This window comes from Scyliorhinus canicula, chromosome 13 (genome assembly GCF_902713615.1).
Source record: "Scyliorhinus canicula chromosome 13, sScyCan1.1, whole genome shotgun sequence".
Classification (NCBI taxonomy): domain Eukaryota; kingdom Metazoa; phylum Chordata; class Chondrichthyes; order Carcharhiniformes; family Scyliorhinidae; genus Scyliorhinus; species Scyliorhinus canicula.
The window spans coordinates 146,522,269-146,535,200 of NC_052158.1; the positions used below are offsets into that span (position 1 = coordinate 146,522,269).

Sequence of the window (12,932 nt, forward strand, 5' to 3'; positions counted from 1 at the left end):
ATTAAGCCATGTCTAAATGGTGACCAAATATGTGACGTTGACTCCCCCCCCCCCCCCCCCCCCCCCCCCGCCCCCGGACATAATTTGGTGCTGGGGAAATCAAACCAAGGTGTGCGGTGTGTGTTACCAACTTTGAAAGATGTCCGCCATGCCCAACAAACTATGAAATGAAATGAAAATCGCTTATTGTCGCGAGTAGGCTTCAATGAAGTTACTGTGAAAAGCCCCCAGTCGCCACATTACGGCACACCTGTTCGGGGAGGCTGGTACGGGAAACTAGGATTCCCACGTTCAATATGAATAATAATATGATTAGGGAAAGAAGTTATCAAATTCCTTATTATTCCCACTCAGAAACTTTCCTGGTGCTTATGATATTGGATTTTTCCATCCTTTAGTGGAGTACTGATCTCCAGAGTGGAGGGCAAATCTTGTGTTGATATTGGAAAACACCTTGGTAGGATACAGAGTGAGGTGTGTGGCCCCCATGAAGGTCTTGTCTGCAAAGATAAATAAAGGGGAACGAGGTGCTGTACGTGATTATGCGTTGCTCAAATAGACTTGCCTAAAATACCCTGTTTTGTTGCGTCGCTGAATAATTTGTGCTGTTTTTTAAAAACTGCATTCTGAATTCTCAAGTGAAGCTCATATCTCTTCAGACTAATGAAAGAGCGCAAGGGGTTTATCCAACTCCAGGGAGCACCTTCCGTTGACGATGATTATTGTGCGCTTGTGTTGGACAGCTAAGTGCAGCATAACCCCTTCATCAAAAGAAGCAACTGAGTATCGCCAGTGTTAAGATTCAAAGAAGCAATCCTCTGTGGTGTGCGACGAACCTGTGGCAGAACCTTCCTGCAGTTATTTGGATTGCATACTGTGGCTGAGTTTGGCAACCACTTGGCAGTGTGGAGATGTGCTATCTACCCTTGTCAAACGGGCATGCAACTTCTCCTTTTGTTAAAAATGCAATGATAATCTACATTGGCTGCACAATGTTTCAAAGGCAATGGTATTAAGATGGATTTGATTTGTTGTCCCGAGTTTAGATCAGTACAACCCACCAACTAATCCCTCAAGGCCCAAAAAAAATCAAAGAACATATATGGGAACAAAAAACACATATGTGCGGCTTTGCAAATTTCATAATAATGGGATGTGTGCACAGAGCAATACTATTGTAGCCCAATGCTCTTCCTGTGGAGCGACACTGATATCCATGGGGTATTTTGGAATTATTGGTCCAAATCTAAGGTTTTTGTGTTTATTATTTTTGGTGTTTCACAATTTTTGGGCGTAAATCTGACTCGATCAGTAGGGTTCTTAACGAGCAAAAATTGAGTAATTCTGACGCTTTTTTTGAAAGGGCCTACCAAATCTTTGCATTCTGCGCCACTTTGACTTTCAGCCGCTGCTGAAGAAATAGCCGTGTGAATGCGTGAAGGTGACCACTGCATTTTTAGTCAGATGTGCTTTGACCAGCGATAGATGGAAAGGCCCCTTTTTGTCACGATCAGCGAGTTGGTTGAGCTGATCCATTGTCTCTTATGTTGCAGGATGAGTTGACGGCAGTGAATGTGAAGCAGGGTTTTAATAATCAGCCTGCTTTCTCTGGAGATGAACACGGCTCCGCGAGGAACATTGTCATCAACCCAGCTAAGGTAAGGGTTTTTCCTGGTCAAGACAAATTGACTTGGTATCTGGGGATGGATTGGGCCTAACGGTCTGAATGGATTTATTTTCCCTTCTGTGTTTTATTTCTCACACCCATAATGTTTAAACCTTTGCCTTATAACCAGGGACAAATTTTAGTTAAGTTGTCAAATGGGCATCCTGTCAGAAATAGATTTTGTTTTTATTATTGCGGGAACCTTGGCATGGGTACTCACTGAATTAACTTATAGCGGCATTGAGGGGATCCTTTAAGCCTGTGATTGGTAGTTGTGCTCTACTAGCTGGCTAGCAGTCTGGAGAAAACATTAAAGACATAAATGTGTGGAATGCTGTGCCAAAGGCACTTAATGGGTTGTTGCTGCCTTGGGTGAATTTTCTTATGAATAATGCGTGTCTTAAATACTGTAGACTCCAAAGTGTTATGGGCCAGGGCTTAGAGAACCCCTAAGTGTATCATGGAGTTCACCTGACCCACAACCTTTCCTAGATTGTGGTATGGGGAGCACACGGCCCACTCAACAGGTGTGGTGCAGCAGAAATGGAAAAGTATTTGTTTAAAACAAAACAATGTTTATTCTATGAACTCAAGTTAACCTTTTTAAAACGTACAGTGAACATCTTAGCAACCATCAATTCAAATACAACCCCCAAAGACTACAACACTGAGTAATCCTTTGAGCTTTCCTTTTAACATCCATAAGACTTAAAAACACCTTTGTTCAGAAAGACATCAGGCTTACATTCACGACTGAGAACATTTATAATTTTGAATTCACCAAATGATCAAGAGATAGTCTTTTCATGGCAGAGAGATCAACAGTACACCTGCTCTGTCTGGCTTCAGCTCCACCACTGAAAACAAAATTAAAACACACCCTGCAGCAAACAGCCTAAAAGGAAAGTAAAAAGCTGACAAGTAAAAATCACTGCAGTAATACACACCCTTTTCTTAAAGGTGCTCTCACTACAGAAATTTATATACACACCCATTTCTTAAAGGTATTCTCACATGACAAAAGAAACATAAGAGAATAATTAAAGAAGCTGCAAAATATTTTTTGGTCTCGACACTATTGGATGTTCGTCCGCATTTGCTGGTTGGGGGAGAGAAATTAATTAAAATTTTACACCTCTTATGCGAAAGCAATAAAGGCTGGGTTACTGTACCGCAGCAAGGTTTCATGATTTGATGTTTCTTTGTCTGAAACTGACCACTTTTTCTCCCTCTTGGCTTCCTATTCTTTGACACCCTGCACCTTTTTTTTTGTGAGTTTATTGGGATACCTTTCCACATTTGTACTTGGGTGTGACTGGCATGTCCTCATCACCATTGTTTAGACTGGTGCAAAGTCGTTCCAGAGATGCTAATGTGCTGTTCTCTCTTCTTCACTATCCTTATAAAGATGTAGATGAGATGAAATAGGGAAGCCTGTCCTCTGGGAGGTCAGAGAATCCCGTCCACAATAGCGTTTGGGGGAATAGTAGAATGCAAAGATGGTGACATTGCTGAAATTCCAAACTATATATGGAAATAACAGAAAATGCTGCAAGTGCCCAACAAATCAGTCACCTGTGTGGGGTGAACAGACAAGCAAATCACAGACCCAAACTTTGAAGCCCTTTGCACGGGCAGGATCTTCAGGTCCTGCCAAGGTGAACGGTGATTTCAATGGCTCGCAAGGCTCTGTCGCTCTTCCCCACAGTGGTGGGGATCAATAAAATTTGGGCGACCGGGTCAGGCAGCACAATACGAGGCTATTTGACCCATTGTGCTGTATCGATGAGCTATCCAAATAGTTTCACATCCCGACTCATTCCTGTGTCTGCGGCAACTGTGGGAGGTGAATCTGCTTCCACCACCCATTCATACCCAGCCTATAACTCTGAAAATATGGAAAGCATGGTAGCACAAGTGGATAGCACTGTGGCTTCACAGCGCCAGGGTCCCAGGTTCGATTCCCCACTGGGTCACTGTCTATGCGGAGTCTGTACATTCTCCCCGTGTCTGCGTGGGTTTCCCCCCGTTTCCTCCCACAGTCCATGGACGTGGAGGTTAAGCAGATTGGCCATGATAAATTGCCCTTAGTGACCAAAAAGGTTAAGAGGGGTTATTGGGTTATGGGGATAGGGTGGAAGTGAGGGCTTAAATGGGTCGGTGCAGACTTGATGGGCTGAATGGTCTCCTTTCTGCACTGTATGTTCCATGTTCTAAAATATTCCCCCTCATCTCCTCCCTGGCTGTTTGGCCAATTATCTTCAATCCCTATCTCCTGGTGACTTGCCAGTGAGAAAATGATTCTCTGCCGACACTAACAAAGCTGCTCGGAATGGGAACAGTTGTGAGTTCTAGATTCCAGTGTCTGCTTTGATTTTTTTTTTTTTTACTTACATCAAAGCAGGCATCTGGAATATCTTACACCTGTCCTAGTACTTATGTTGTAAGTCATTCAGCCACTCTAGCCTGCTACGCCATTCAATACGATCACGGCTGATCTCCTCTCAGCCTCAACTACACTTTCCTGCCCGTTCTCCATAACTCTTCAACCCTTCACTAATTAAAAATCTGCCTAACTCCTCCTCAAATTTACTCAATTACCCCACTCTGGGGTAGTGAATGCTATAGATTCACGAACCTTTGGGAGAAGTAATTTCTCCTCAACTCTGTTTTATATCTGCTACCCCTATCCTAAAGCTATGACCTCCAGTTCCAGATTGCCCCACAATTGCCCTCGGGGAGGACGGCAACCGCGCATGCGTGGGTTGGCACCGGCCAACCTGCGCAAGTGCGGGTGAAGTCATTTAAGCGCGGCCGGCCGCCACATTTACACGGCGCCGCTTTGACGCGGGCGCCAAGGCCCGATGCTGCTCCTAGCCCCCTGGGGGTGGGAGAATAGGGGGCGAGGAGCGGTCTCCGACGCCGGAGTGAAACACTCCGGTTTTCACTCCGGAGTCGGCACTTTGCCTCCCTTTGGGAGAATTGCGCCCTCTAGATTTTTTTGATTTATTGTCATGTGTATAGAGACACAGTAAAAAGTATTGTTTTATGTACCGTCCAGGCAGATTGTGCAATACATGACAAACATAGGACATATGATAAGTACACAACGTAAATACATAAACATCGGGTGAAGCATTCATGATGTAGTACTACTTAGTAGAGAAGATACATGGAGAGATCAGTTCAGTCCATAAGAGGGTTATTCGAGAGTCTGGTAACAGCGGGGAAGAGGGCTATCACGGAGGAGGTGTTGTTTATCCTTGAAGGCGGAGCTGTAGTCAATGAATAGGACTCTGACATAGGAGTCCTTGTTTTTGAAATGCTCCAGGGATGGTTGTTGAGCCAGGGAGTTGGTGTCTGCTGTGGACCAGTTATGGAGGAATGCAAATTGCAGTGGATCAAGGCATTCTGGGAGTATGATGTTTCCACATCAAGGGACTTTTCGAATATTATAACCAAAGGATCCACTATCTCCATGCCATTCCTTTCAGACCCAAATATGTAGGTCATCAGGCCCTGGGTCTTGTCTGCCTTCTATCCCAATAGTTTGTTTAGTATTTTTTTCCTATCGATGATGATTTTTCTAAATTCCTCCCTTTTTTTTTACTTCTGCATTACCTGTTACTATTGGGATGGTATTCAAAGTTTTTGAATCTTCCAGTCTGCCACTGGGCTTTGCAATATGGTATGCCTTTGTTTTATTCGTTGTGTTTAACTTCCTTGCTCAGCCATGGATGTTTTTTTCCCCCCTTACAAACTTTCTTCCTCTCTGGAATATATTTTGAATATATATTCAATGGGTTAAATTGAATATCTCCTTAAACAACAGCCCATCAACTTGTTGACTTTCTGCCCAGTCCACGAGGGCCAAATCTGTCCTCATGCGAATGTAATTACCTTTGTTTAATTCCAGAATTTGAATGTGGGACTCCAGTTTCACACCCTCAAACTGAATTTGAAATTCCATCATGCTATGATCACTCTTCCCTAGAGGATCCTTAGCTATGAGGTCATTAATTAATCCCCCCTCATTGCAAAATACCAAATACAGAATAACCTGCTCCCTGGTTGGTTCCACAACATATTGCTCCAAGAAACAATCTCCAACACATTCAAAGAGGCTACCTGTGCCAATTTGATTAAACCAGTCTATATGCATATTAAAATCACCCACGATTATTGTATCTTTCTTACAACCCTCCACTATTTCCGGCTTATACTGTGCCCCACTGTGCATAGTGTTTCGGGATCTATAGATTACTCCTACCAGGGACTTCTTTCCTTTGCTATTTCTGATTTCTACCCAGAAATTATTCCATGTTTAAAAAAAATTCTTCATGGGATGTGGGCGTCGCTGGCTGGGTCAGTATTTATTGCCCATCCCTGGGCATTTAAGAGTCAACCACATTGCTGTGGGTCCGGAGTATCATGTAGGCCAGACCAAGTAAGGGTGACTGATTGACTTTCCTAAAGGACATTAATGAACTAGATGGGTTTTTATGATAATCGCCAATGGTTTTATGGTCATTTTTAGATTTATAATCCCAGATTTTCAATTTTTTTAAAACTTAAAATTTCACCATCTGCCGGGGTGGGATTCGAACCCTGGTCTTTGGGATTACGAGTCCAGCGACAATGTCACTACGCCACTGCCTCCCCATGTCTTGAACTCCAGTGCCTACAGAATTGCTCTCTGTAGTAGTGATCCCTTCTTTTACCAACAAATCAACACCACCTCCTTTACCTTTTTGTCTATCCTTCCAAAATACCGAGTACCCTTGGATATTCAATTCCCAGACCTGGTCTTCTTGTAACCATGTCTTAGTAATGGCCATCATATCACACCTACTTGTCTCTAACTGCACTGTTAACTCATTAATATTGTTCCGATTGCTTCGTGCATTCAGACACAAAGCCTTTAACTTTTCTTCTATGATAAAATTTCCCTAATCATGTCTGATTCCTTGTGCAATAGTAGCTTCACATGTTTTCCCTTCCTTTCATTTTCTGGTAATAATCCACCTCATCACTAACCTGCACTCCTATCTTCTCTTGTAACCTTGATTTTCTAATTTTCCATACAACTGAACCCTCCCCTCCCTACTATTTATCTAAAGCCCTATTTACAGCCCTAGTTATGTGATTTGCCAGGAGTCTGGTCACAGCATGATTCAGGTCAAGACTGTCCCATTGGAACAGCTCATTCCTTCCCCAGTACTGGTGCCAATATCCCATGAATTCAAACCCATTTCTCCCACACCGACCTTTGAGCCATGCATTGCTCTTTGGGGGGTTTAAACTAATTCAGCAGGGGCATGGGAACCTGGATTGTAGTATTGGGGTACGGGAGATTGAGAGTATAGAGGTCAGGAGCACAGATTTGACTTCGCAGGAGGGTGCCAGTGTTCAGGTAGGTGGTTTGAAGTGTGTCTACTTCAATGCCAGGAGTATACGAAATAAGGTAGGGGAACTGGCAGCATGGGTTGGTACCTGGGACTTCGACGTTGTGGCCATTTCAGAGACATGGATAGAGCAGGGACGGGAATGGTTGTTGCAGGTTCCGGGGTTTAGGTGTTTTAGTAAGCTCAGAGAAGGGGGCAAAAGAGGGGGAGGTGTGGCGCTGCTAGTCAAGGACAGTATTACGGTGGCGGAAAGGATGCTAGATGGGGACTCTTCTTCTGAGGTAGTATGGGCTGAGGTTAGAAACAGGAAAGGAGAGGTCACCCTGTTGGGAGTTTTCTATAGGCCACCTAATAGTTCTAGGGATGTAGAGGAAAGGATGGCGAAGATGATTCTGGAAAAGAGCGAAAGTAACAGGGTAGTTGTTATGGGAGACTTTAACTTTCCAAATATTGACAGGAAAAGATATAGTTCGAGTACATTAGATGGGTCATTCTTTGTACAATGTGTGCAGGAGGGTTTCCTGACACAATATGTTGACAGGCCAACAAGAGGCGAGGCCACATTGGATTTGGTTTTGGGTAATGAACCAGGCCAGGTGTTAGATCTGGAGGTAGGTGAGCACTTTGGAAACAGTGACCACAATTCGGTGACCTTTACGTTAGTGATGGAAAGGGATAAGTATACCCCGCAGGGCAAGAGTTATAGCTGGGGGAAGGGCAATTATGATGCCATTAGACATGACTTAGGATGTGTTGGTTGGAGAAGTAGGCTGCAAGGGTTGGGCACACTGGATATGTGGAGCTTGTTCAAGGAACAGCTATTGCATGTTCTTGATAAGTACGTACCAGTCAGGCAGGGAGGAAGGGGTCGAGCGAGGGAACCGTGGTTTACCAAAGAAGTGGAATCTCTTGTTAAGAGGAAGAAGGAGGCCTATGTGAAGATGAGGCATGAAGTTTCAGTTGGGGCGCTTGATAGTTACAAGGAAGCGAGGAAGGATCTAAAGAGAGAGCTGAGACGAGCAAGGAGGAGACATGAGAAGTCTTTGGCAGGTAGGATCAAGGAAAACCCAAAAGCTTTCTATAAAAGAATGACTAGGGTAAGAGTAGGGCCAGTCAAGGACAGTGGTGGGAAGTTGTGTGTGGAGGCTGAGGAGATAAGCGAGATACTAAATGAATACTTTTCGTCAGTATTCACTCAAGAAAAAGATAATATTGTGGAGGAGAATGCTGAGACCCAGGCTATTAGAATAGATGGCATTGAGGTGCGTAGGGAAGAAGTGTTGGCAATTCTGGACAAGGTGAAAATAGATAAGTCCCCGGGGCCGGATGGGATTTATCCTAGGATTCTCTGGGAAGCCAGGGAAGAGATTGCTGAGCCTTTGGCTTTGATTTTTAGGTCATCATTGGCTACAGGAATAGTGCCAGAGGACTGGAGGATAGCAAATGTGGTCCCTTTGTTCAAGAAGGGGAGTAGAGATAACCCCGGTAACTATAGGCCGGTGAGCCTAACGTCTGTGGTGGGTAAAGTCTTGGAGAGGATTATAAAAGATACGATTTATAATCATCTAGATAGGAATAATATGATTAGGGACAGTCAGCATGGTTTTGTGAAGGGTAGGTCATGCCTCACAAACCTTATCGAGTTCTTTGAGAAGGTGACTGAACAGGTAGACGAGGGTAGAGCAGTTGATGTGGTGTATATGGATTTCAGTAAAGCGTTTGATAAGGTTCCCCACGGTCGGCTATTGCAGAAAATACGGAGGCTGGGGATTGAGGGTGATTTAGAGATGTGGATCAGAAATTGGCTAGTTGAAAGAAGACAGAGAGTGGTAGTTGATGGGAAATGTTCAGAATGGAGTTCAGTTACGAGTGGCGTACCACAAGGATCTGTTCTGGGGGCCGTTGCTGTTTGTCATTTTTATAAATGACCTAGAGGAGGGCGCAGAAGGATGGGTGAGTAAATTTGCAGACGACACTAAAGTCGGTGGAGTTGTAGACAGTGCGGAAGGATGTTGCAGGTTACAGAGGGACATAGATAAGCTGCAGAGCTGGGCTGAGAGGTGGCAAATGGAGTTTAATGTGGAGAAGTGCGAGGTGATTCACTTTGGAAAGAATAACAGGAATGCGGAATATTTGGCTAATGGTAAAATTCTTGGTAGTGTGGATGAGCAGAGGGATCTTGGTGTCCATGTAAATAGATCCCTGAAAGTTGCCACCCAGGTTGATAGGGTTGTGAAGAAGGCCTATGGTGTGTTGGCCTTTATTGGTAGAGGGATTGAGTTCCGGAGCCATGAGGTCATGTTGCAGTTGTACAAAACTCTAGTACGGCCGCATTTGGAGTATTGCGTACAGTTCTGGTCGCCTCATTATAGGAAGGACGTGGAAGCTTTGGAACGGGTGCAGAGGAGATTTACCAGGATGTTGCCTGGTATGGAGGGAAAATCTTATGTGGAAAGGCTGATGGACTTGAGGTTGTTTTCGTTAGAGAGAAGAAGGTTAAGAGGTGACTTAATAGAGGCATACAAAATGATCAGAGGGTTAGATAGGGTGGACAGCGAGAGCTTTCTCCCGCGGATGGAGGTGGCTAGCACGAGGGGACATAGCCTTAAATTGAGGGGTAATAGATATAGGACAGAGGTCAGAGGTGGGTTTTTTACGCAAAGAGTGGTGAGGCCGTGGAATGCCCTACCTGCGACAGTAGTGAACTCGCCAACATTGAGGGTATTTAAAAATTTGTTGGATAAGCATATGGATGATAAGGGCATAGTATAGGTTAGATGGCCTTTAGTTTTTTTTACCATGTCGGTGCAACATCGAGGGCCGAAGGGCCTGTACTGCGCTGTATCGTTCTATGTTCTATGTTCTATTTACCTATTTAATCTTGTTGACCGTGCGCCAATTAGCTCGTGGCTCAGGTAGTAATCCGGAGATCATTACCTTTTCGTTTTGCTTTTTAGTTTAGCTGCTCATATTCCTTCAGCAGAACCTCTATCCTTGTTCTACCTTTGCCGTTGGTACCTACATGGACCATGGCAACCGGTTCTTTACCCTCCCATTCCAAATTCCTCTAACTCAGGTGGGATATCCGCAATCCAAACACCAGGTAGTCAACACAGCCTTCGGGATTCTCAATCCTGGTCACAGAGAACAGTGTGTAAGCCCCTAACTATACTATCCCCGATTATGACTACATTTCATTTCTCTCCCCTGACTTGAATGGCTCCTTGTACCACGGTGCTGTGGTCAGTTTGATAATTCTCCCTACATTCCCAACTCTCAAGTGGGGAGCAAGAATCTCCAACCTGTTGGACAAGGGATGAGGCTCCTGCATCCCTACCCCCTGGATCCCTCTACCTACCTCACTCATAGTTACACCCTCCTGTCACTGACCAAGTTCAAGGTAGTTCATGTAAGGTGTGTGACTGCCTCTTGACACACAACGTTCAGGTAACTCTCCCCCTCCTTGATGTGTTGCAGTGTCTAAAACTCAGACTCCGGGGCAGCATGTGGCACGGTGGTTAGCATTGCTGCCTCACGGCGCTGAGGTCCCAGGTTCGATCCCAGCTCTGGGTCACTGGCCGTGTGGTGTTTGCACATTCTCCCCGTGTTTGCGTGGGTTTCGTTCCCACAATCCAAAGATGTGCAGAATAGGTGGATTGGCCACGCTAAATTGCCCCTTAATTGGATAAAATGAATTGGGTACACTAAATTTATATATTAAAAAAATAAAACTCAGACTCCAGCTCATGAACTCTGAGCCAAAGTTCCTCAAGCAACCAACACTTGCTACAGGTGTGTTGATTGGGAGCCACAATGTGGCCCCCAGCTCCCACATCATGCAGGACAAACACACCTGCACCTCTATTTAATTTAATTTGTTTTTAATGTGTTTTCTTTTGAAATTTAAAGCTGTTTTTTAGTTTTTCAAATCCATAATATATTTCTTTTTTCACTTTTAATCGGAAAGCAATTTGGAATAGGGAATGCAAATGCACAGTTACTTCCCAGCCAATGAACTTTGCATTTTCATGTGAAATCACTTCTGGAATGATTATCAAACCCAGCTCATTGCCTAGAGGCGTCATTGGCAGCCCCTGCTCCCGCTCTTTTTAAATCTCTGCTCTGACTCTCAACTCCCACTCTTTTTAAATATCTGCTCTGACTCTTAGCTCCCGTACTTCTTAAATCTCTTCTCTGACTCTCAGCTCCCGCTCTTTTTAAATCTCTGCTCTGACTCTCAGCTCCCGCTCTTTTTAAATCCCTACCCTGACTCTCAACTCCCGCTCTTTTTCAATCCCCGCTCTGACTCAAACCCTCTCTCCATTCTCCCTGGGACAAACCGATGGTTCCTCCGTAACTGGGTCCACACCGAGGCCCCCACTTCCCCCCTGTGCCGCCTCCATTGCCCCCAAATTTTGAGGATAGCCGCCACCACCGGGCTCGTGGTATACCTCGGTGGAGGGAGCGGCAGCGGCGCCGTTGCCAGCGCCTCCAGACTCGTACCCCCACAAGACGCCGTCTCCAGCCTCTTCCATGCCGCCCCTCCCCCTCCATCACCCACTTGCGCACCAGCGCCACATTAGCGGCCCAGTAGTGCCCACAGAGGTTGGGTAGCGCCAGGCGCCCCCCCCCCCCCCCCCCCCCCCCCCAAAACCCTGCTCCGCTCCAGGAACACCCTTCTCACTCTCGGAGTCCCTCGCGCCCACACAAACCCAGTAATGCTCCTGTTGACCCGTCTAAAGAAGGCCTTCGGGATTAGAATTGGGAGGCACTGGAACAGGAACAAAATCCTTGGGAGCACCGTCATCTTGACTGACTGCACCCTACCCGCCAGGGACAGCGGCAACGCATCCCACCTCTTAAACTCCTCCTCCATCTCGTGAAGTTAAGTCTATGCAGGGCCCCCCAGATCCTGGCCACCTGGACCCCCAAGTATCTGAAGCTCCTCTCCGCCCTTTTTAGTGGGAGCTTGCCAATCCCTCTCCCCTGGTCCCCTGGGTGAACCACGAACAACTCGCTCTTCCCCATGTTGAGCTTGTACCCTGAGAAATCCCCAAACTCCCTTAGGATCCTCATTACCTCCGGAATCCCCCCACTGAGTCCGCCACATATAGCAACAAGTCGTCCGCATAGAGCGACACCTTATGCTCCTCCCCACCCCGCACCAGCCCCCTCCATTTCCTCGGCTCCCTCAGTGCCATAGCCAGGGGTTCAATCGCCAATGCAAAGAGCAAGGGGGACAAGGGACACCCCTGCCTCGTCCCTCGATGCAGCCGAAAGTAGTCAGACCTCCTGTTGTTTGTGGCCACACTCGCCAACGGGGTCTCATACAACAGCCTAACCCACCTGATGAACCCCTCCCCAAACCCGAACCTCTTAAGCACCTCCCACAAGTACTCCCACTCTACCCTATCGAAGGCCTTCTCAACATCCATCGCCACCACTATCTCAGCCTCCTCCTCCCTCGCCGGCATCATAATAATATTCAGGAGCCTCCGCACATTCGCGTTCAACTGCCTCCCCTTCACGAACCCCGTCTGGTCCTCATGGATGACCTGCGGCACACAATCCTCAATTCTCATGGCTAAGACCTTTGCCAGCACCTTGGCATCTACATTTAACAGTGAGATCGGCCTGTAAGACCCACACTGCAGGGGATCTAAGTCCCGCTTAAAGATCAAGGAGATCAGTGCCCGGGACATTGTCAGGGGCAAACCCCCCCCCTCCTTCCTTGCCTCATTGAAGGTCCTAACCGGTCACGGGCCAAATAGGTCCACATATTCTTTTGTAAAACTCGACCGGGAAACTGTCCGGCCCCGGCGCCTTCCCCGCCTGCATGCTCCCTATCCTTTTGACTAGCT

General features: G+C 46.1%; 1 protein-coding gene across 3 annotated transcripts in view; it reads left to right on the top strand.

Annotated features, from left to right (window-relative positions):
- Positions 1-12,932, top strand: part of LOC119975763 (mediator of RNA polymerase II transcription subunit 12-like protein) — a 640,706-nt gene that overhangs the window by 37,867 nt on the left and 589,907 nt on the right. For all 3 annotated transcript variants that reach the window (XM_038815591.1, XM_038815593.1, XM_038815592.1), the window contains exon 3: positions 1,554-1,658. In XM_038815591.1, coding sequence (XP_038671519.1) covers positions 1,554-1,658 — 105 coding nt within the window. The remainder of the gene's footprint in view (positions 1-1,553; positions 1,659-12,932) is intronic.